We start from the raw sequence: 26108 nt of genomic DNA on the forward strand, positions 1-26108 counted from the left end.
ATAACAAACCGGCAGAGTTTGTCCTAAGGATTAAGAAACACATCAGTCAAAGTTCAAAGCTATTTGCCTTTCAAAAATAAATTATTACTTAGTCTGCACATTAATTCTCATTCATTTTCTGAGAAAGATATTCAGGAATTTTGCCTATCAGATGTAAACTTTGCCATTATGGAACATTTCAAATTGGCTGAATGGCAGCCAAATTTCAGTGCTATTGCTTAGCATTTTCACATTTTTTTTTCCAGTTGCTTAGTTAACAGAACATCTAGAATGTTTCCCTTAAGGGCATTTCTCTATTATATTTTGGGTTTACTTCTCAAGTACAGCCTACCAGCTGTGTGCACATACATATTAAATCACAGTTTAGTTTAATCATGGTTTGTTAAATAAAAACCAGGCAGAATAAAAATTGCATGTGGAAAAAAAGTAATTTTGTGACTTCTTTGGCAAATTCTTAGTTTGTTTTTCCTCCTCTATGTGTTAGCTTCTTTGGATTGATTGCAAAGCCCCTGTTTTAATCAGTATGATAACATTTTCCAAATGTCACTCCTGTTAGAATCAGTTCTAGTTATCTAGAAACAATCCAGTGTTATACGTCATAATTCTTAAAGACACCTAACAATGTCTAATGGTTGCATTGTGAATTAAAAGTGCAATCTTGCTGTTTTTCAAATGACTATCTCAATTGAAAACATTTAAGACTAATCCTAAGATTTAATATGCAAAGACATGCTTAGCAAGGACTAAGTCAGTCATTTTTGCCTACTTTATATCCCAAGATATTAACATCATATGGATAGCATGCTAGCTGGGTTCATATCTAACCATAATCTAAGGTCTGAGCAGGCATTACAATGGGAAAACATGTTTTTTTAAAAAAAATAATAATGAATTGTATATGATTCAATCTGCTCTCCAGTTATCCATGGACAAAAGTTGCCTTCTAGAGACATTCCCCATAGATGTTTGCTAATACTTGATTGCTGTAGTTAAGAGGCCCTATTCATCTTTTGATCTGTATATTTACATGCAGGAAAACTAATTTGCTTTTAGTAGCACAGAAGGGAATGGAACTGTCTTCCTCTAAAATGGAAAGGACCATTCCATTAGGGTAGGCAGATTATTCTGGATGCTCCTGCTGAGGGATTGCAAATGACTTTAACCAGGTCCCTGGTTCCTCCTGCATCACTCCTGTTGTCCTAGAGAGCTTTCTCAACCTTCTAGAACAGGGGTCTCCAACCATGGCAACTTTAAGACTTGTGGACTTCAACTCCCAGAGTTCTTCAGCCAGCAAAGTTTTAAGTTTTGCTGGCTGAAGAACTCTGGGAGTTGAAGTCCACAAGTCTTAAAGTTGCCATGGTTGGAGACCCCTGTTCTAGAACAGTCTTTGCTGAAGTAGGTAGAATTAATAAAACATTCCCTCCTTCATGAGGGCTAACTGTGTGCAAATCTGGATGAATTACACTTGTCTGGGGGTGGGGGAGTACATCTACTCACTGAAATGGGCATTCAGCTGAGTACCTATATATAATTTATTCCAGATTGATAGCTCTCTCAGGTGTTTTGGAATCCAAATGATGTAAGCACTTTTGTCAAAAAAATATATGGAAATAAGTTGTTCCTTTTAACAGAATGGATTTCTAGGAAAACTTTCTTCTTTGCAATAGAAGAGTTAAAATGCTGGGGGAAGAACACCTAAGATTCTATATTAGTCCAATTAATATTGGTTGAATTATCTTAAAACCAAGTCCAGCTTAATGTAGAACTAGGCAGTTCCATTGAATGAATTTTGGAGCATTCAATTTTAGAACGATAAGCTTGGCATTTGTACAATATGTTAGAGGAAAAAATAGAATTGCCAGTGCAAATCTGGACACAAGCTTCAATCAGAACCAATGCCAATCACCCCTGTGTTAATGACAGAGGATAATGTCATGAGGGGGATAATGGAATTCATGATTACGTGTTTTTAATACAATATGTCCTATTTCACAAGCCTCTCATGATCCAGGAGAAACAGCATTAACTAAGGCTACCCATTGTTTTAATATTTAACAGAAATAAAAGTTCAAACGAGACAACTCCTAAATAAGCAGCATGACTGTGAAGAAGCTCTGCTTAGAATATGTTGGCTCTCCAGCTTTTACTAATATAAAATGGGATTAATGATGTAATTGCATTTTGAATTCCAGTTATGAATAAGAAAATTGCATTTTTCTTCACAGGAATGCATTCTATTTTATGATGAAGAATACTAATTTTTGATATTTACTCATTAGGCCTTTTTCTATGAGACTCAAGACCAGTTTTATTTTACTTCAGCTAAAAGGAATATTCATTCATATTACATCTCTCGCATTTCTTTTCTTTCTGAATGAAAAATTATCCCATGTTCATATAAATAATGCAAGAGGGACCTACAAAGGCAAATAATCCTTAATTCTCTGTGTTTGTCAAGCAGCAGAAGCAGGAGAAAAACTTAGGACAAAAAGCGAATGATCTGAGTTTTAGATCAGATCAACCTTCTTCAACCTAGGGTCTTCCAAAGATACACTGAACAAAGGTTGAACTGGTGGGGAGGGCTGGAACAGAAGTTCCAACAGATCTCCAGAAGACCAAGTTAGGAAAGACCAAGTTTGTTTACAAGGACTTCTTCCGTAGGGGAAAAAAAACTAATATTGGGTTTTATTTTATGGATATTTTTTTCTAGAAAAAAATGTTTACATGGCACATATAAAATTATGGCATTCTTTACCAGTATTATTAATATTTTGCAACTGCACTCATAAATATTGCATCTAGTGGGCGAACAGGGGCTATTGCATGACTTACATTTAAAAAAATGAATAATAGACATTGGCATAACATTCTTTTTTTTAAAAAAAATGAAGATATTTAAAGAATCTTTACCCTATTTTTTTTTTTTTAGAGATAAATCAGCAAGATCCCAATTTATCTCCATTTCAACTTTTAGGAGGCAACTGAATTAGCAATGTGCCCTTCTTTCCAGGGAACCATTAGTATATTTTAGTCACAGTTTAAGTAGCTGTCAATCAGCACATACAGTAAAAATGCAGCCGTAGCACCATCATTACAAATTTAGGACCACCTGCTGGTTACCAATAATCTTGATATGTTTATGGCTAATTAGGATACATTGAAGTGCTTTGAAAAATTGCCTGAATATCCTTTACAAATATACACCTATAAAAAAAGTTATCAAAATGGCTGTCATTTCAGCCAGCAAAATCTCAAGTTAGAAAAGTTATTAAAACACTAAGAGCTAAAGGTTAAAAAAAAGAAGCTTCACATTTACACGTTTCCCTTAGGCACTCTATAAAAACTATGATGTGACCTTATTTCACAGCGGTTAAAAGACATTTTGAAAATGTTGCCCATTTGCTTATTTTTAGATAGTACAAAGCAAAACAAATGATTTATTAACCAGAAGCATCATACTTAAAAAAAATCTTTTGTCTAAATTATACGCATCTTGCTTTTAAATTTGCTTTTTTCCCCTCTTCCTTAAAACTATCACTGTTGCAATTCTGAGCATCATCCCATTAACTTTTTGGGACTCAGTTCTTTCTTCCCCAAAATCCGGTGCAGACTAGCTGACATGTAGTAAGGTTTTGCTGTAGATCCATCATTCCTTTCCAAGTCTTCGCCTGGGTAGAAAGTAGTCAAAAAGAGCCAAAGCAAAAAGCAGACATGCAGTCCAACCAAAACAAATGAGAGATTCAGAAGAAAGAGAGGAAAAGAATAATTAGAATTCCTACAACAGTAAAGTTGAATTTCAGTGTGATGCCATTGCAGAATATCACAAGCATTCATATACGCAATTTTAGATCAATAACGTACAGGTTAGCTAAGCTGCATTAAGCCATGCTCTGATCAGTACTTTTTGCCAATGCAACAGGTTAATTTTGAAGTTAAATAATTAACTTATAATTAACTTATAATTAACTGATGAACCACAGAACCTACCAATACTGTATTTCTACAGTAGTCTTGGGCAGGGGTGTGGTGGGGAGCGAAATGGTAAATCAACTACAATTATAAGATGACATGTTGACAGTTGACAGATTCTTTTGGAATAAAATAGATTCTGATGATATGGAAGATTAGAAGACTAGGACTACAGTTACAATGCAACTATAAGTCGCATAAAGGTCAAGTTTGCAAATGGTTGATTCACAACCAAGAGATGGAGAGAGAGGAAGATGGGAATCATAGTTATTTATTGAGCTCTGGATCATTTTTCTAAAGTTTTGTCTTTAGTGCTTTCTCAGTAGCAAGTGGGATTTCCATGACTAGGATGCTCAAAGACATTTGTCATCTTTATAATTTCATAAGGATGGCCAAACCTATTTGCATACAATAGCACATACTAATGTGAGAATAGTTAATAATTCATGCTCCCAAGTAAAATATATTCCAGCTCTTTTAAAGTCAATCTGGTTGCAGAAGAGAAAACATGTTTAAGTTCAAACAACACAACTGTCGTGATTAAAACAACAAGGATGTTATTAGCAAGAACACATAACACTCATTACTGAAATGCTGCTGGACAAAATGAAGCTATAAAATACTTAGTAGTTAGTAATTATTATGGAGCAGTTTCTCAAAAAAGCCATAATGGTAATTAGCTTTTAGTAGTAGTTCACTAGCCCACTAATGAAATCACATCTGACATGTGATTGCCCATGCAATAAAAATTTCAACTGAGTAAAGTGTAACAAGAGAAGCAAAAACAAAAACAAAAAACAGATCCCTCCAACATATTCATGGATTCTGTTAGGAAGTTAAATGACCAGTCCTTTATCTGAGCATCACTGAAAGAGGAAATAAATCATAAAAGGCTGATGACTTACAAAAACAGAGGAAAAGTGTGTCAACACACATTGCATAGACACTGAAGAATCCGTGTGCAACCAGATACGACCCTATAATGACAGTCTGGAAAAGAAGAAAATCAAATTTACATTATTGTGATAGTTTTTCTGAAGATATTGCAGGACTCTAAATTTAGAAAGTAATAGTGTTCTCCTACCCTCCCCACCCTACAGATTTACTAGAACTGGTGCAGCAGACAAGGCTGTTAATAGCAAAGTACAATGTTATTAATATGAGATACTGTAGTTTCCAGTTACACCTTTCTTTAATGTTAAATAACCCACTGTGAACTATCCTGGTAATCCATTGCTTTTGCCCAACTTTCTATAAAGGCACATAGTACATAGTCAGGAACTTCCTTTCATTTAAAAAAAATCCCAAAGAGAAATGCAGAAGAGCAAGGCCGATAGAGGAAAGCAAACAAATTGGGACCTCCCTTTGTTTTGGGTTCCATCAGCCCTATCCAATATGAATGCAGCAAGTTAATCTCTAAAAATGTAATCCAAACTGTCTGGAGAAGACCATGCTACCTGCCTCAAATATGAATTGGGATCCAAATATCAAACTCAAATCAAATTTGATCTCCTGTGCCTGCAACTCGTATGGCCAGAATGTGAATCAGATGTAATCTGTGGAGACTGAGATAGTACTGTAACTGCACTTTCTCCAGAGTGTATCTGTGCAGCAATAAGCAAAGATATTTTAAATAAACCAGAATCAAAAGAAATCAAAGTATGGGATTGCTTGTTTTGTTGGGGGCTGGAGAGGCATGATCCTGGTCGTCTCACCATGTAAAAGCCAACCTCACGCTTGGACCTTTAATTCTTCATTTGAACTTACCAAGAGGGGGACCCAATAATAATTCAGTGAAGGTGCTTCTTGTGCAAATGCTGGTATCCTGTGTGTGAAGAAAAAGAAGGCTAGGACACCTGCAGGAGAGAAAAAAACACAGAGAGAAAGTATTAGTTACAATCTAGCTGCATTTCAAAGCTCTTTTATCTCTCATGTTTTGAAACAAACAATATAGTTTGCAATAGATAATGTCTGGGAATATACACAAATTACTGTATAAATGATTTATTTATAAAAGAGCCATAGTGACACAGTGGTTAGAATGCAGTATTGCAGGGTAATTCTGCCAACTGCCAGGAGTTCAATCCTGAGAGGTTCAAGGTTCACTCAGCCTTCCATCCTTTTAAGGTTGGTAAAAGGAGGAGCCAGACTGTTAGGGGCAATATGCTGACTTTGTAAACTGCTTAGAGAGGGCTATAAAGCACTGTGAAGCAGTATGTAAGTCTAAGTGCTATTGCTATTCAACTATTTACTTCCAAGCCATTTAGGCATCTCCATTTAAACATGCATACATTTTCAGAATCAGGACCGTTGTTTTTATAACAGGATTTTTCAAATAATAAATCCTTACATTAATTATCCTTGGTATCTGTAGTGTCTAAAATTCACATTCCAATTAATTATCTGTGAATAATTCATGCAACCAGAAGATTTTAATCTATTTTATCATTCCTTCAGTCTCTTTTTAATAACATGTGTAGTTAGCAAACAGAAAAGGAACCCAAACTTGATTTTTAAAAAGTTTATCTAGTTTATTTCTTGGAGAACCATTTAACTACTTTCCATTAATCTTATTCAGTATGTTTAGTGATAAATTGAGATACTAATTTAGAGTAACAGCTATGCTAAGCAGGAAGGATAAAGAATGTAAATTAATTAGTCTCAGAAATTTATTCTTAAGCACAAGGAAAGCATGAAGCAATTTCACTGTTAAATGGTTTCATTTCAGACAACTCTCATTCATTTTCTAGTTATAAAATAATGTGCATAATATACATATATACATACATAATATACAAATTATTTTAATTCAGAGCCCTTATCTTTTGATCTTCTGTTAGGGAATATTATTACAGGTAGTCCTTGAGTTATGACAATTGATCCTAAAGAGAGAGCAACATCTTAAGAGAGCAACATAAGAGACAGTTGTTATGTGAATTTTGTCCCATTTTGCAACCTTTTGTGCTACATTTGATAAGTGAATCACTGCAATTGTTAAGTTAGTAACAGTAAGGCTTTCCCGTTGACTTTGCTTGTTAGAAGGTCACAAAAGGTGATCACATGATCCCAGGACATTGGAACCTTCATAAATACGTGTCAGTTGCCAAGTGGCTTAATTTTGATCACATGACCATGAAGATGCTAAAATGGTCATATGAAAAATGGTCCTAAGTCACTTTATTCAGTGCCATTGTAATCTTGAATGGTCACTAAACGAAGTGTTATAAGAGCTACCTGTATTAGTCCTTTGCCATGATTAGATCACTTCCTAGCTAATAGCAGCGTCATTCCTTGCGATAACCTCTGCACAAGATGGTCAACAGGTGCACAATTGCTATAAATTATGGTCATAAGTCAAAAACTACCCGTACAGGAGCTTTGTGTCAACAATCAGCTAAGCATGATCCAATGCCTTAACAAAACTGAAAACAATGAATGAGACTCAATTGATTAGACCTAACGTTGTACTAATATATTAAACAGTGTTCAACTAGAGGGGATAATAGGTGTATAATGTCTTTTTAATGCATCTTTTTAATGCTTTGATTGTTTTGTGATTGTTTTGTCTTTTTGTCCTTTTGGAATTTTTTTTTAGTTCTGTATTTTGTACTTTAACTTTGTTCTGAAAAAAATAAAATACACACACACACACACACACACACACACACGAATTAATTGATTTGACTAACCCACGGCTCCAGCAACTAGGAGTTTACCCAGGAATAATAAGAAGTCTGTTACTTTATCCAGGACTGCAACCCTGTGCAACAGAGAAGAAAACTGATATCATGTTGTTTTTCGTCCCAAAGGCAGTAGGAGTTTGTTTCTAGCTATTATACTAAAGTTACTTTAATAACTACATGACATACTCTTTCTATGTAGCTAAAGGATCTCATTTTAGAGAAAGATTTAAAACTGATAATTAATTTCCTCATGGAAGCACAGATTAGTATTTTAAATTATTGGAGGTGGGGAAAAGATATCCCTTTATTTGCCGACTGCAGGTTATCTAAAAATATGTACATCAAAATTAATGTTAAAATTAACATACTAATACAAGCATTCTAACGAAAGCATTAATAATTTTATTGAAAAACAGTTTGTGTTGCAGACTGAGAAAGCATGTTTTTGATATGTTTAGGGATTTAAAGTAAGCTCTAGCATTATATTTTGTAACTTGATAAAGGAGCAAATTCATTGTCATGGAAACACAGAAAATTAACTGTGACTTGTAGCAGTAGCTGAAGAGTAAGTTGGCTTTGATGTGAAACATCCAGGTTAAAATATATGCCCACCATTAACGCTCAGGGAAAGGAATAGGAGAGAGCTCAATCTCCCCAAATTCTGGGAAATCCATGGAAGAAGGGATTCACCAGGCTGCATCTGATGAAGAGTCCAGATAATAACCACTTTGCTTGGATCCAACTTTCTTCCTAGTACCATCTCGGCCAGCAACAATTTTCCATGAGGCCAGGGTAGAACTTAACTATCATAAAGGTCTCTTCAAATGAACATGTGATGGGATTACAGGTAGTCCTTGACTTACAACAGTTCATTTAGTGACCATTCAAAGTTACAAAGGCACTGAAAAAGGTGACATGACAGTTTTTCGCCCTTACGACTGTTGCAACATCCCCACGGTTGCACAATCAAAATTCAGATCCTCGGCAACTGATTCATATTTATGTGTCCTAGGCTCAGGGGATCAGCTTCCGAGACCTTCTGACAAGCAAAATCAATGGGAAATCCAGATTCACCTAACAACCATGTTACCAACTTTACAAATGCAATGATTCACTTTACAACTGTGGCAAGAAAAGTGGCAAAATGGGGGAAACTCATTTAACAAATGTTTCACTTAGCAACAGAAATGTTGGGCTGGATCGTGGTCATAATTTGAGGACTTCCTGTATACCAGGTCAGGATTTGGTTTGCCTGGGCCACACTGAGAGAAGAGGAATTGTTTTGGGCCACATACGAGATATATAATATACAGTACCGTGTGTGTGTATCAATAATGCTAAAGTTTACGATTTTATGGAGATCGCATTACTAGCTAACATGCCCACAGGATGTGAGTTAGATATGGCTGTACCAGGCAGAAGACAGGACTAAGCACATAGTTTTGCTCTATACTCTCTTGGACTTCCATGAATAAAGCTAGATGTAGAGAGGAACTGTTCAGGTGATCCTCAAGTTAGGACCACAATTGAGCCCAACATTTCTGTTGCTAAGTGAAACATTTGTTAAGTGAGTTTCCCCCATTTTACCGCTTTTCTTGCCCCAGTTGTTAAGTGAATCATTGCATTTTTTAAGTTAGTAACATGGTTGTTAAGTGTTGTGGTTTGCCGGCAGCCGGTGTGGACGGCAGAGGTATCGTACAGTGAGGACGAAAGGGAACCAGTCAGGGAGTCTGGAGAGGACTTGGATGAGGGTCCTGCATCCAGTGTAGGGATGGAGCCAGGACCATCTGAGAATGGGGTGCTGCCTTCGGAGCTTTTGGAGTCTGGCAGTAACAAAGCAGAGGACCCCGGAGAGCCTGTTCCCAGTGTGCCTGAGCACAGAGCTGCTAGAAGGTGAGAGCAGCGAAAGCAGAAGGGGCGATTGCCCCTCCCATAAGGGATAAAAGTCAGTCCTCAATGACGAAGAGCTTTGCAGGAAGCAAAGCAGTTCAGTAATCTCTGCACTCAGGTCAGGTTTTTCTAGGTTTTTGGTTTGGTTTATGTTAAGCCTTAATTGGACTTCTGTTTCTTGGCAAGCATTCTACAGCACTGAAAAGCATGCTCTTATCTGGAGGAACTGTGTCTAATTAGATTTGGCTGGGAATGCAAGTAATTCCCAGCATCGCATTAAAAAAGGTTTTATTTTTAAATTCAGTTTGTGTTTTATTAAGTTTGACAAGGCCTGGGTCAGAACATTAAGTGAATCTGGATTTCCCATTGATTTTGCTTGTCAGAAGGTCGCAAAAGGTGATCACCTGATCCTAGGACACAGCAGCTGACATAAATATGAACCAAGGATCTGAACGTTGCAACAGTCGTAAATGTGAAAAATGGTCATAAGTCACTTTTTTCAGTGCCTTTGTAACTTTAAATGGTCATTAAATGAACTGTTGTAAGTCAAGGATTACCTGTATTTAGGACTGCTACAAGTTGAATACAGCTCTGTATACCGTTAAACTATGTCCCAGATCGAATAGGAAGCTATATTGGTGAGACCTGTTTTATGTTTGCATTCATTATCCTGTTGGAAATTCTTAAAATAAAACTCCTGACCTGAAAATACTATACAACAAAACTGCCCAAGAAGGTACAAACTGAAAATATTTGGGTTTAATAATTTTATTAATACTCACTTGATGTGAGATGGACAGCATGTGAACTTAAATAAAATAATATAACATTTTTCAAATTAACTCAAATAAATCTATGTTAGGGGGTATTAACTATATTCTTTGGGAATCTATAACAAACTTGTTTGTAGCATTAGTCCATGCTTTCTATCTCTGCAACTGGGTGAAACAATTAAAAATGTGATCTAGCCTTTAAATGTGATCTGTTCCTAAACTTGATTTAAAAAAAAAAAAAAAAAAAAGAATTGCATTTGTAACTCCAAGAATTTCTGGACAGGACAGGACAATTAATGGCTCAAAATATCTAGAGGGCATCAGTCTTAGATAAATGAGAATAACATGAATATTTAAAACATTGATCAACCACATTTTTAGTGAGGGCAAATATATGGAGCATTACAGAATTATACCTCCTTACCTCACCACATTTCTCATGAGAAGAAAGAAGGCATCTTTTGCTGAGGTGCAGAAGTTTTTACCATAGATTGCAATCTGCAGAATAGTAAAAACTGTTAACATATATTAAAGTTGTCTGAGATGTACTATGAACTATATATTAAAGTATCTTTTAATACTCTGAAAAAAGATATAAACATTTCAATCCAGAAATAGTTTGAATACTATGGTTTAAACCAGTGATCCCCAACCTTTTTTATGCCGCGGCCCGGTATCCCCAACCTTTTTTATGGCAGCTGGCGCGCCATCTTGTTTTGATGAAAAGTGCCCGGTAGCTCACGGCATCAGCTCGGTAAAGTGGCGCCGAAAAGTCTGAGCGAAGGCCGCCATCTTTTGATGAAAAGTGCTTCCGGTGAGCTTTCTACCGGAAAAGCTCACCGGAAGCACTTTTTCATCAAAACAAGATGGCGGCGCCCAGCAAACCAGCGGCCCGGTAGGACTTGTTCCACGGACCGGTGGTTGGGGACCCCTGGTTTAAACCATTATATAAAAAAATTGGAAAACTGAATTTGCCACGCCAACTACAGTTTGCTAGACATTGCATAGAAGTGTACTGGAAAAGGAGAGAGTGAAAAAGAAAACATACCATGATGTACGCATTCCTGTTTATAAATTTAAGGAATTTTTCCAAGCACCAAAAACAGCATTTGAGGCAGCAAAGCAAGAACTTAGCAAATGCATTTTGTGAGCCTGCATGAAAGAGAGAAAACATTTCTTGACAATTATAAAATGCCAAGACGATGCCACATAGAAGATTTTATACTGTGCATGAGAATTAGAGATGAAGTATATCAGGAGTTGAATAAAGCTTTAAATATTTTGTTCCATTGCTTAAACAAACTGGGAGTGTTTACTCTACCAATCGTCAGAAACTTTCCTGTTCATGGCTTGCTGTATGGTACATTTTCCCAAACTCCATTACATGGAAACACTGGAGCAAGATCTGTAAACCAATTGTGGTTAAGCCCTTTATGAATATAAATGCTTCTGCCAAATTTGTGTTTCATATGAATGAAAAGGCATACAAGTGTTCACAACCTGAAAAAGTCTTATTCCATAAAACTCACCCTTAAGTTTGTGATCAAGATATTCCAGGATTACTCTAATGAGTTGAACCACTGCAAGAATTAAGGAGCCAAATGCTAAAGAACCTGTATGATACCTAAAGGGCGGGAAAAATCAAATGTTACTCTTCAGGAAGTAACATGTTAGTAAACATTGTACAGCTACGAAATCAGTTAATAGGGCTGATATGGTTTACATATCTTGCAATATTATGTATTCATCAGGTATATATATAAAAATATGAATTTGTAGTTCTAATTTACTGCTGTTGCTCGGGCCAAAGGGAAGTTACAGACACATTTAAAATCTAGCTGTGTGAAAACATCACAGGGAAAATAGAGACAGAAGTGAATTCAAACCCTGATGTAACTTCTTACTCACCGTATTGCTCGTCCAAATGAAGAAAAAAGAGGGCAGGGTGGGATGTCAGCAGGTTTTCGGAAGGCCCAATAATAAGAAGCAAAGGCACCAGCAAGGGTACATTGACCCAATGCAATTGAAAAATTGACCAGCCAGAGAAAGACAAACACATTGATAATTTGAAAGACTAAGATGTAGCGGTGGTATAGACTTTCTCCGCCGTAGAAAGCAAATGTACACTGTGCCCCTGGACATAATTTGGTCACATTAGTAGTGTTGAAAGTCTGTTCAGGGACAAAAGAAAAATAATTGGAGATATGAAATGATTTCAATACCGTCTCAAACTGTGAATCTTTCCATTGTTAGGCAAGAACAAGACAGAGTGGACACAGAACAACAGAGGGCAGTGTTCAGCTAACAATTGCAAAAGTATTAGTGATACTCATGTACAGTATATACGTATAACATTTGGGATAATGAGATAACAATGTATTGTGTAACATTATAAAAACAGCTTGAGATAGACTACATAAGTACAATCAAAATACTAGATCTGATATTTGCAGAACTCTGCAAGTGATGGGAATTTTGCTTTAGCAGAATTCAAGCTGTTATAATTTAAATCTCAATCTTAACTGGTAATTAATTCATATGGCAAATAATTCTGACAAATCATCCTAAATGCCTACATGAATTAATACATTTTGAACTGTGCTTGTGGTTCTAAATGTTTCATGGGCTTTCCAATGTTTCTAGCAGTTTCAGAAAACTGTTAACAAAGTTAATCAAACAACTAATAATTCAACCTTCTATATGTGTCTGGTCAATGGAAGCTTCTCTGCATTAAGTCAACCTTATAGTCACTTACGATTATAGTAGATTGAAAAGATTCATTTGTACAAATTTGTCAGAAACAATGTGGGGAATTTAAAGCTTAGGGGATTATGAAAGCATAGGGTATTAACTAATGAAGAATTAGAACGTACATGTTTTTTTTTTACACATTTGCTTACCTCTGGATAACAGGTCAAATTTGCATATTTGCATAAGCTTTGATTAGCCATAACTTTGTACACAGGTTCTCCTGAGGTAGCCAGGAAACTTTATTTAATTGGGTTAAGTAACAAACAGAATCAGATAGTCACAGTATGTAACATTCTACCAAGTGGAAATATCACAAAGAATATAATTAATTTCCTTTGCTTTTTAATGACTAGCACAAGATAAGATAACCATAGCACGCATGCATTTTCTAAAAACCTACCTGCCTGGTCTGCAGGTAATTAATGAGAGGTGTAAAATGTGTTACTCTTTTACTTAATAACAAGGGCGTCTTTGCTGGTAATATTGGGCACCAAGTGAAAAAGGATAGCTCAAAGATCACATACACAGTAGAGATACTGTGGTGAAAAATATTGAGAAGGTTTAGAAAAATAAAATAAAAATATATTTCAAAAAGTTGAAATAATAAGCCATCCAAGACACTTCTACCCAAATGTTAAAAAAAAAGTCACAATAATGCAAAACTTGCATTTTATATAAGGATTTCACTCACAATTAATCAGTGAGAAGAGAAGTTCTGGGAAGGAATGTGAGCATGTAAATAAGTAATTAAGAAACCACTGAAGAACACGAGATAGTCAGATGCACAGTGAATTTTGTAAGTTCTCTTCATTTATTTACTTGAACAAATCAAGTACTCTCAAACTTTCTGCACTTTTGATGACAAAAAAATCACATGATACTTGAATCAATTAAAAGGTAAGAGATCAAAATAGAGATTTCTTCCTATGCAAAATGTAGCTTCTTCTGAAGGAAGTTGAGATGCTTGCTTCTTTCATGCTTTAGCAAAGGAATATGTTTGAATTATATATTTTTTCTTAAGCATGGAGTTTAAGATTGATTATTGAATGCATTAAGAGCGTACTCTAAAGGATGCCATAGAATAAATGGAGTGTTTAACAAATTATTAATATTGAGCAGGGAATAACAAGCTTGTATGTTTTCTCCTTGATTGTTTAATGCATTTAGGGATCAGTGTATAAGCAAAGCTTGTTAGAAGTGTGTTGGTTAGGAAGGTGATACGTCTATAATTTGTATGCATATTCTTGAAGGAGCATGCAAATGATTTCCAGCAAATGCAACAAATCATATGGTTGTGAATAATATTGAACTAACCACCAAAGCACTTAATTCTGACAAGGAGATTGTGATGAATGATTGATTGCAAGTTATAAACTGCAAAAAAACCAGTGTAAATGAATTTGTGTACTATAACAAATGCTTCCTACAATGGGAAATGGAGACATTTTAACCTGTGCAAATAAGGGTGAAAAGTAATGGTGTTATGTAATTCACTGCAAAGAAAGATTATTGAAAGACGTGTATAATAACATGCTTCTACCTGCTATGCTACTGAGAGTATGTTAGATTAAGTTGAATGCAGTGGGAATGGCTTACTTGAGAAATGTGTGTAGTAGCAAAAGAAAAAAAAATAAATGAGCGAAGAATACAAACATGGATTGAATACAAGAATGAAAATATGAAAAGAAGCATAGAAGAGGAATTTCGGTGTGGTCAGAGAAGAATAAATTAGGATTGATGTGGCAGAATCATCGACTAAAGGAGAAGAGGAAGTTTAGGAGGAAGCATCACAGATTAGACTAGTAAAGCCTTATTATTTACTGGGTCCCAAAGAAATGCAGCAAATGTGGTGAGATTCTTGTAATACAAGTGACCAACAATAATGAAACTGCTGTGGCCTATTTATGTAGTTGACCTGGTACATTGCACCTGACAACTGAATTACCAATATCTGAAGGAAGATGTAATGGATCTAGAGGAAGAGAAGAATAAGAAAGCTGTAATGGAATAGCATTAAAAAGATCTGCAAAAAGAAAGAGGTGAGAAGCCTACAGAATAAAAGGCAGTGTATGGAGTACACTTACAACAGTTCATTCAGTGACTGTTCAAAGTTACAAAGGCACTGAAAGAAGAGGTAACTGACCATTTTTCACACTTACGACCTTTCCAAAATCCCCATGGTCATGTGATCAAAATTCAGGTGCTTGGCAATGGACTCATACTTATGACCATTGATCCTAAGGTCATCTTTTGCAACCTTTTGTCAAGCAAAATCAATGGGGAAACCAGATTCACTTAACAACCGTGTTACTAACTTATCAACTGCAGTGATTCACTTAACAATGTTGAAAGAAAGGTCGTAACATGAAGCAAAACTCACTTAGCAAATGTCTCATTTATCAACAGAAATGTTGGGCTCAACTGTGGTTGTAAATCAAGGATATCTGTCATAAAAATCCACAAGGATAATTTGCTAGGGCAGAATAATATGGAAAATCCTCAGCTTACAACCATCCTTTTAGTGACCATTCAAAGTTGCGCTAATACCAAACAGTGAAGTATGACCTGTCCTGGCATTTATGACCACTGTAGTATTCCCATGACCACATGATCAAAATCCAGGCACTTGGCAAGTGGCATGTATTTATGATGGTTGCAGAATCCCAAGACTACATATTCACCATCTGCAACCTTCATAACTGGCTTCTGGCAAGCAAAGTCAATGGGGGAAGCAAGATTCACTTAACAACTGCAGTGATTTGCTTAACAACTGTGCCTAAAAAGCTCATAAAATTGGCTCACATAACAACTGATTGGTTTAGCAATGCAAATTCTGGTCGTAATTATGATTGTATGTTGAGCATTACTGTAGTGTGTGGTGTTGTATAACATTTAGCAATGTTTCCTTTTTCTTACTTCCATTCCTTTTAAAGAATTTACTATTTATTACTCTTTTTTTAATTCCATATAGTATTCCTAAATGGGAATGGTGTGATGAATACTTGTATGCATATACGTACCAATAAAGTGCTCACCTGGAGATGTGAAAATAACCTGTAACCACTTACTCTTTGATAAAAAGGATACACAGCTGTCACTGCCCAGTATGAAATGCAGATGGTGATAAGAATAAAGGTTATAATTGGATAGAATAATGTAGACATGATGTAGCCAATTGCCCTAAATAAATAAACAAATAAATAAAGTTATTCAATTTATCAGATGCCAGGCTGCAAAACAGTCAACTTTGTATACAGCGTACCAAATTTCCACTGGATTTTTATTCCTTGTTTAAGTTTTCAATATGCAAATAAGTGTAGTATATATCATCTTAAAAATAATGTAAATTCCCACAATCCCATATTCAGTGGCCATGACTAAGTATCAGACCCCTTCCCACCCATTTGTCCATTAACATGAAGTTCACGCAAACAATATTTCCTTAATTTCTTTAAAAATTGCCTATGGGAAAAGTTTGTGTGACAGCCAATGCCTATGTTTTTATTTCTGATGCTCTTTAGCTCTTTATTATACAAGCTGTATAAAATTGGGTTGCTAATCATTGCCCTATAAAATTTCATATTTCATTTTGTCCTGGGTTCCTCAACTCTTTCATTTGCATTTTGTATTATCCTTTAATATTTGTTTTATCAATGTTTTATTCAATGTCTTTTACAACAAGGCATGCTTCCCCCTCCCCCATACTGTAATTTTTGGTATCAGCTTCAAAATTCTTTTTTTAAATTTAATTGTAACTTCTGTCCAGTGTCCCAGGTCTTTTGTTCTACACAAAAGTTCATCCAATCCTAGTTCTTAGCAGATGTATATGTTGAAACTGATATAATCAATCTTATTTCCCTTAGCTTCTTTATACAATGGGACCCCAGAAATAAAAACTGTGCCTCTTCAGATGAGGTTGAGCTATAATTCCTAGGAGACACAATCACTCTAATCAATTTTGAATACTGGAATTGTACACGAAGAACAATTGGAAGCTGGATAGCTCTTTCATCCCTGCTGTATCCCACAGAATAATAAAGTTCAGACTTTTCTTTCTTGGGTTTATAAATACACCCAAGACATATTCACTTTTTGTTGCCAATGAAGGGGACCTCTGCGAAGGGAAGGAAATATTCAAACACAAGGGCAACATATTTGGGGGGGAAATGAAGCTCAGTGAATCACCTAGCACCACCTATGAGTGACATGGAAGTGGTATGGTTATCATAAACTGTTTGCTCATAAGTAGGAAAAGGGTCAACAAGAATGGAGACTTTTTTTGGTCCAGGCATGGAGTAAAAAAATTAAATAAAAGTCTAATGTTTCTTTTCTCCTTTCTAGCAAATCTCTTCTATGGAACGTTTTATTGTTCTCTCTATTCTCTGTCAATGTTTGCTTATTATTTCAATTTACATGGCTACCCATCTCAAATGCATGACTCAAGGCAGATAACAACCATTAAAAACATAAAACAACATACACAATCAGTAGCTGGTAAAAATGTAGAACCAGAACCAATAAATTAATATAGCCATTAGGGTCCCCAAGTCTGGTAACAAAACCATACTTTTAAGTTCTCATGAACAGTCAGCAAGCTCAGGGCTAATATAATCTCTGGAGGCAGGATGTTTCTGTTTCCCATGACAGAAAAGGTTCTTTGGCTGATAACATTTCCAAATAGGCAGAAGAGAATAATGGGTCCGGTAGATACAGTATAATCAGGGAGAGTTTATCTAGTCCAGGGGTGTCAAACTCGCGTTGTCACAGCATCATCATGTGACGTATCGTGACTTTCCCTGCCCCCACTAAACTGGGTGTGGGTATGGCCAGCAAATGACACATCTGGCCCACAGGCCGAGAGTTTGACAGCCCTGATCTAGTCCCTCAGGTAAGCCGGAGCAATTTATAGGTCATTACCAGCACCTTGAATTGAACCTAGAACAGCGGCCCCCAAACTTGGCAACTTTTAAGACTTATGGATGTCAACTCCCAGAATTCTCCAGCCAGCTCTGACCTAGAAACATAGCGGCAACCAATGCAGCTTGCAGAGCAGAAGTAAAATGCCATGCGGATCAAGCAGCACACATATTGCATGTGCCACTGCATTCTGTACCAGCTGTAACTTTTGGATATTCTTCAAGGAATGTAAGGAACATTGAAATAGTCCATTCAGAATGGACCAAGGCATCAGTGTATGTGAACAGAGCATCTTGGTCCAGGAATGGTGGGTGCATTTATTTATGTATTTAAAACATTTATATAGCCACCCATCTTGTATCAAACTCTGGATGGTTTCCAACCAACAATTAAAACAATATCAATAAAAAGACATACACATCGTTCCATAAAACCTCAAATATTAAACCTGGTACTAAAGGTAAACTTCCACATGCAGTCTATCATTAAACTCTGGTGTCCTTTTCACCCCATGTCAGCTTGATAATTACTTGGTAATGTTATGAAACCTGACTTTCTCTACATGAGCATACTGTTTATATACCGGTAATTACTATTTCAATTTTCATAAGCTTTCCCTAATATGAACAATGTACTCTGCGTATGTTTATAATTATTTCACATAATTTAAAGAAGAGCTAAAACTTAAATTAAACCTTGCATTAAATGTTAGTTCTACATGGACAATTAATGTATTGTGCTAGAAACATCTTAACTGTTTTTTTTTCAATCACTGCAGAACAGTGCAAGCTTAAGCTAGTCAAGAAATAATTACTACAAATCAGTGCATTTCAGAATTTAATAATAGGTAGGCCTTATTGAAATCATAAACTGTTTACAATAATAAACTGCTTGTTAAATTCCAGGAATAGAGCATAACTGATTTATTGCTAATATAAACTGCCATTTCACTGAAGAGATGATTAAACTAAACTTGAAAAAAATACTTAGCTTTTAGTCATTAATCACATATTTTTCATGACCTTGATTAAGGGTTGCATTCTGCTGTGTTCACAACGGAGTGCAACATTTCTTTTGATGAATGCATCAAAATGTATCATATTTATGCACTTTCAATGCAGAAATATTGGACAGTACTTCTCTGATCTTTAGTTATCTTTATTGGAATATACCCAACATTATAATGAAATATTATTTTTTCATTAGAAGTTTATGAAAATCTCTGCACACATTCTTTTAATTGTATTGTTTAATTTGCTATGATGCTTCCAGGTGAGTCCAGAAAAATAGTTGAGTTTGATGAAAGACTACAGAGTTGATACCCCACTACATATTTTACTTTCAACTTCCCCAAAACAGCAATCCTGATTCTTGGCTCAGTGAGGAAAAACAGTCTGAAACTCAGTTTATACAAGGACAGAGATAAGACTGCTCTTTATAGAGGAAAAAACGGAGAGAATTGCAAACTGAAATACTCTTGCCCTTACATTTATTTTCAATATCATTTCAGACAAAATAACCAAACAAATGATGTTGACCATTCCTTCCATGTACATTTTTAATATAAAAAATATAAATATTATATAAAGTGGGTAATATAATCCATGGTTTTTTGCTAGCAGGATCATATTAATGAATTGAAGACTTGGCATTCTTGCAGAATACTTCTCTTCACAATTAAGATAACCTCCTTTGAAAGAGAATGTCTGGTCTCCTTCCTTCACTGTACAATTTGACTGAATCTATGAACTAGAGCAAACAGCCTGATATCTTTCTGGAAGGCTTCTAGTTATCATGGCTTTTTGCCAACTCTACATATAGTCATATTTTTATGCAGGTACTCAAACAGTTCTGTGCTAGTTCATTTCAGCTTTGTTGATGGGAAGAGTAGAGATCATTCAGTTCTCTGAGAAACATTTCTCATAGGAGAGAAAGGGAAAGGGCTATAGATGGTCTGACTTTGGACATAGTCTCAAAAAATTATCAGAGAGCACTCTAGGAAGAAGGAATGAAGGGAAGTAGAATGGCCATTGAGGCTGGCAACTAAAATGGATAAAGAAAGTACTGGCCAATTCAAAACTTAATGTTTAGATGGCTTTCTGTTGAACTGAAATGGACAGAACAATGTTAATTGCTGGAAAATTATTGCTACTTAAGGGGAGTCATATGGAGAACAGGGCATGATTCAGACAGATATGCTGAGAAGCAGAAGGAAAGCACCATAGGAAGGTATGAAAACAGAAAACAGCTCTCAGTGCATCTGAATGTGATTTTACTAGCCTGAATGAGAAAAACCAGCTGTCAGCTGGGCAGATAGAAAAAAAATGCCACCAATCTCTGTAAGCCATTCTTTAACTCTAAAATTAAGAAGTAAACAGGGTAAGGAATAGAGCATTCCATTATATTTTTAGCTCACATTGTAATCTACAAAAATTGGATGCTTAAAGTTGTTTTAGGCTGAGGGGAAAAAATGTTCATGCCTCACAACTGAAGCTGCTTAATCAGCTGAGGCTTGGGAAAAGAAAGAAATTTGCAACGAATTGCAGTACAATCAGTTGCTTGCTTGCCAAGCAAGGCCAAAAAAGTGAAATTGCTCACAATTCTCATTTTTAACATGCTTCTTTTTTAAAAAAAAAAAATCAAGTGGTATATTGCCCTGAATTTCTAGCAAAACCTAAAAATCTGAACTAAGTTACAATCTCTCAACTAATGGATGGGGAAGGCTTTGTTCAGAATACTACAAAAATGAGGATGCTAATAATACTCACCGGCTACCTTCTTTCAAAAGGGCAATTGCAATCCGAATTCGATTTCTCAGAAATATTAACATCAGTATAATGACAACTTCCACTATACAAAGTAGGATCACTGAAAATAACAATAAATGAGTTTGTCAAAAAATAAGGCCGACTTAATCTCACAACAGCACATTACCTGTTAGAAGGGTTAGTTTCAGTAGTCCCTTTCACAACTGCATTTTATCTACGTTTCCAGTGAAATTAAATCTCAACATACATAGATCTAGTCTAGGCTATTTTATATGCATTAAAGCAAGTATGTCATCAAGATTGTACGCTCTCATCACAATTGTATTTATGTGATTCATTTTGTATATATATGGCTTCTCCTCAATGAATATTATGGCATACTGTACAATGAAGTTGATGAAGAAAACAATTCATTTCAATGCATAGCTTTAAATATAATGCAGATTTAACATGATTAGCATAAAGAAATATCTGTTTGCAATTAGACAGTCCTATTCACTGACTCCCTTTTGCTATTTTCATTCATTGTATCTGAAGATAGATATTAGATATAATCAATGCTTATATGTGACTGATTTTGTTCTTTTATTTATTGTATCTCAGGGCTTATCATTATTATTCCTGGATAATAGCTTTTTCATGACTAATAGCAGCCTGAATTTGTTATTCTTTATGTACTGCTATTTATTTCTGTACTTTATGTACTGATATTTACTTGAAGTTAGCCATCTAGAATTCCAGTATGACTTTTGTCAAGATTCAGAAATTCTCCAAATGAGAAATAACACTGAAATCTTATGTCCTTTCTTTTTCAGAAAGCAACAGGGTCAAAATAACAAAGGAACAACCCACTTCATCACAAGCAAGAAAACTCACATTGAGTTGTATTGACATAGCAGGGATTACTTATAAGTTCCATTCATTTTAAGTCTTGATCCATCAGACATTTTGGAATACAATACTATTGTCTCCAGAGCAGGAAGAAAACCAGGGAGACTTTACAATTTGATTTTGCCTGCAGGCTAAATGAAGTATAATACATGTAATGTGTTTTTAAGAAACTTATTTATCTATATGGGGAGTGAAATACAATATTTTGTATTGTGTTTCACGGTGACTTATTCTACTTATCCTAAGATTTTCCCAGCCTATCCCATGTTTCCTACCTGCACAGGTGCAAAAAAGCATGAGCTTTCATCATGCGTTCTCTAATTCATTCACTTTAAGAACAAATAAAGTCAAAAGCTTGGCTGCATCTTGCATAGCCTGAAAGCATATTCCAGAGCAAACGTCTACAATTTGGAGCCATGTAGCTATGTCAGACCACACATCCCATAATTTCCAGATGTCATGGGCATACTCTAACTGAAGCTGCTATGTGAGATCACATGACATTTTGGGGTGCAATATTATTAATATGATAATAACAGACTTTATAACACTCCCTTGCCCTGTGCCAGAGATGACATTGATGCTCTATGTGTTTGGAGGTCAGAATGGGTTAAAGTTGAATTCAAGATAGCAGAGGTCATGTTTGTTCAAAAAGGCTATCTGTTTATCCCAATGTTATCTCTTGTTGAGCAAACTCTGCTCCCAAAGGAGCAAGATTATCACTAAAGGGCCCTTCTGAACTCACAACTCCTGCTAAAACAGCAAATAAAGTTGTACCTAGAAAAGTTATTACCCAGTTTCAGCTGATGCAGCAGTTGCAATATTACCTGGTGCCAGAGAACCTGGGAATAGTTAATTCTTGTCCTGACTAACACCAAGTTAGATAGCTACAATGCACTCTTTAAAGGAAATACCTTTAAAGACAAATCAGAAGTAACTATTAGTCCAGAATTGTGGACACGTTATAGCTCTGCTGTGGGTTATGAATTAGCTTCCAGTTGATTTCTAGATGTAATTTAAAGTAATGCTGAGCTGTAAAGTTCTTTCTATCTCAGCACCTGAGACACTGCAGGACAACTTCGTCCAAACAAAAGCACCCGAAATACTAGGGCATTTAGAGTAACATACCCCTAATTTTCTCAACTTTGCGGAATAAAAGAAGCTAAGGATGGAAACCACTGCTTTTTTTGTGTTGGTTCTCTAGAACAGTGGTTGCCAACCAGTGGGCTGCGGCCCACTGGTGGTCCACGAGAAAATTTTGGTGGTCCGCAGAGAAATGTCACCCCCAGAGAATCCCCCAAAGCAATTATTCCAGGCTGCGCAGGAACACAAGGCTGCGCAGCCCACATGGCCCGCAGGAACTCTCCCCACCCCCTCACTCCTTACCTGGCAAACTTGCCTGGTAAGTTGCTATTTTTCCTTTTTCCAACCATCAGCTGTTCTGCTGTGTGGGGAGATTTAGATTAGCTAGAAAGCAGGAAATAGTTGGATTTCTTGCTTTCTAGCTAATCTTTAGATAAGCCGAATCTTCCTCAGGACTGAAGCATTACAGACTGAGCTAGCCGATGGCAGAAACAGATCTCTAAGTGAATCTGTGATTCTGTGAGCAACTCAATCTGCCTGCCTGCTTTGCCTGATTTTGGGTAAAAGTTGCTCTTTTTTAATAATAAATTCAATCTTTATATAAATATTTATAATATTCACATGCAAGCCATGCCCAGCCAGTCACATGACCACCAAGCCACACCCACAAATTAGACTACACCCATAGAACCGGTTAGTGGTCCCCAGGATTTAAAATTATGAGTTTGGTGGTCCCTGAGGTCCAAAAGGTTGGCGACCCCTGCTCTAGAACAAATTCCTACTGGAGATAAAGACCAACTTTATCTCTGATAGCATTCAAGAAAATCCTGAAGCCAAAGTTGCTCCAGAAAGCCTTCTAATTAGACTTAGCCATCTTTTATCTTTGTTATTTCTTACTAATATTGGAGCTGAAATGGAGGTGTGATTCTATAGCATTTTTAATTTCAATTTGTACTATGGATATTTTTTTTTATATCATGTAAGCCTCTGGGAATCAATTGAATTGTAGTGGGATATAACTGCAGTGAAATTAGACAAACAAGACATTTAGGAAACCTGTTTTTCAGAGAGCAGGCTCGCATAGTGTACTAAGTCAAAGTACCCTTTTTATTTCAATATGCTGAATGAACTCATCCAACTTTAGCTTATTGTCAACCCATGTTTAAACATATAGCTTACCATGGAATATATTGAGTTTGGTGTCAATAAATCATCAAAGAAGCTGTTTATGCAGGTTAATATTAAGCAGGTATCTCAAAATACAGGTTTCTCAAAAATTCACTTACTAAATGCTAACCATGTTTGCCTCAGTTGCAGATAGACCCTGAAATCTGTCTGAAATCCAATATCATAGATAGTAAGATCAGAACCAGGTATTCCATGAAGGCGATGATATTCCCAGTAGCAATGCCAGATACCTTTTGAAAAAGAAAAAATAGAATCATAAAACAATTTACATCCTTTTTAGATAATCTATCCTATGGTTTGTTTCAAAACCAAAGAGAACTTTTTGGTAGAAAGATGCCAGATCCAATATAAGAGCTACAAACTATATGCTTGACTTGGGACCTAACACGTAATAGAAGTCTTCTTCTGATACATATGCATGATGAAAAAGTACTTTTATATGCTTATCAATCAGAAACTTATAAATGGCATAAGAGAGAAAAATAGATATTTTTACAGAAGTAACCCTTGTTATGTTCTTGTTGAACAAGAGAACCCCCCGGGACTTCTATTTTTGGTAGTGAAAGACTAGAATTCTTTTGTTCTTAGAGAAAATTTGAATATACTAGTTTCAATTCCTGTGATATGGGTTTGGTTCCTGTTCTCAATTTAATTTTTTAACTTTATGATATGTCCCACCTGCCATGCTGCCATACTTATGCTGTGCTGAATTTCAAATGAATTATTTTTAAATTTTATTATGTTTCATTTTGTATGGCAAACAGAGATGAATTGCTCTGTTACTTTATAAATCTAGCTAGTAAATAGTAAAAAGAAGCAAAACAAACCTTATAATGTCTATAGGTACTCTTATTTGAAGAAAATAGCTTCCTGGCTTCCAGTCATCAGTCTTTTCACAAATAATTGAAATTCCAAAAGAAACTTGCCAATAACTTTTTGAGAAGGTGGAGTACCACCCAGTATTCTATCAGAGAGCAACATCAAACAGGAAATACAAGGAGAAAGAAACCAGGTTTCTGGCTCCATCTTATGCCGTTGGCAGAACCTCAGCCAATCACACACAGCATTCTCTTAAAGATACAGTATTAAATTACTATTCTGGTTTATATATTTCCAACCCAACTGCTAGGTGACTATCATTCCTAACACTCTCCCCTTTGGGTAGGACAATATATAAAGCCTTACAGTTGAAGTCCATATTCATCACAGCAAGCCTTATGTTTACAGTGCCTTGGGCTTTCGTAAAATGATCGGCAATGTTATTCTCTGACATGCAGTACTCCAGTGTAATCATTTTACTTTGAACACATTGTCTCACATTTAGATATCTTAGATCGGTGTGTTTTGATCATGTCTTTACAGCGAGATTGGAAGCCATTTGAATTGCTGATTGGTTGTCTTCATACACAACAATAGGTTCCTTTACATTAATTCCCATACCTATCAATAGTTGTTTATAACAAACTAAATCCGTACATAATAGAGACAAACATGAGAATTCAGCCTCCATTGTTGATAAGCTTAGATGTTTTTGTCGAATGGACCGCCATCCAATTAACACCTTTCCTAATAACACTACAGTACCTGACGTTGATTTGCATGTAGGTACGTCTGTAGCGAAACTTGCATCGGCATATGCAGTTAAACTTAGTTCATCCTTAGGCTTCAAATATAATGCATAATGCATTGTTTGTTTCAGGTATCTCAACACACGCTTAACAGCTTGTCAGTGCCTTTCAGTAGTCTCAGCATTAAACTTGGCTAATTGGTTAACACTATATGCTATATCTGGCCTTGACCAATTACTAAGATTAGATAAGCTACTAATTAAAGATTGATAAATGTCTTTATCAAAAACAGGACTTTGCACATCACTGTGGCTAAACTCCTGATTCATTGGTGTTTTAGCCGGTTTACAAAGTTCCATTTTAAAATTCTTAAGTAACTGGTTAATTTTATCTGCCTGTGAGATTTTGTAGTCTCCCCTAGTTTTATCTATGATACTGTTTAATCTCTCCTAAATGTTTTTTTATTTTAAATTTCTTCTCTAACAGTATAATCTCAGTAGCTTCTTGCTCAGTCCTAGCTATGTCATCAGTAAACAATAGCAACAATGCTATGTCATCAGTAAACAATAGCAACAATGAAATTATACCATCACTTTCTTTTTTGAATAAACATGGATCAGCCATGCC

At 35.8% G+C, this 26108-nt stretch overlaps 1 protein-coding gene across 3 annotated transcripts in view; it reads right to left on the reverse strand.

Annotated features, from left to right (window-relative positions):
• The window catches only part of SLC44A5 (solute carrier family 44 member 5), a 198570-nt gene that overhangs the window by 935 nt on the left and 171527 nt on the right, over positions 1–26108 (reverse strand). For 2 of the 3 annotated variants that reach the window (XM_026679332.2, XM_087960482.1), the window contains exons 11-22: positions 24012–24143; positions 20752–20851; positions 16154–16246; positions 13216–13303; positions 12224–12486; positions 11845–11939; positions 11364–11467; positions 10740–10813; positions 7659–7729; positions 5737–5825; positions 4875–4959; positions 2973–3668 (exon numbers count right to left, since the gene is read on the reverse strand). In XM_026679332.2, coding sequence (XP_026535117.1) covers positions 3556–3668; positions 4875–4959; positions 5737–5825; positions 7659–7729; positions 10740–10813; positions 11364–11467; positions 11845–11939; positions 12224–12486; positions 13216–13303; positions 16154–16246; positions 20752–20851; positions 24012–24143 — 1307 coding nt within the window. In that variant the 3' untranslated portion in view covers positions 2973–3555. Of the gene's footprint in view, positions 1–2972; positions 3669–4874; positions 4960–5736; positions 5826–7658; positions 7730–10739; positions 10814–11363; positions 11468–11844; positions 11940–12223; positions 12487–13215; positions 13304–16153; positions 16247–20751; positions 20852–24011; positions 24144–26108 lie in introns of those variants that run through there. The other variant, XM_087960483.1, reaches the window with a different exon arrangement.

The sequence above is a fragment of the Notechis scutatus genome, chromosome 3 (genome assembly GCF_049901735.1).
Source record: "Notechis scutatus isolate UNSWTSFEM ecotype Mainland chromosome 3, rNotScu1.2, whole genome shotgun sequence".
NCBI classification, from domain to species: Eukaryota; Metazoa; Chordata; class Lepidosauria; order Squamata; family Elapidae; genus Notechis; species Notechis scutatus.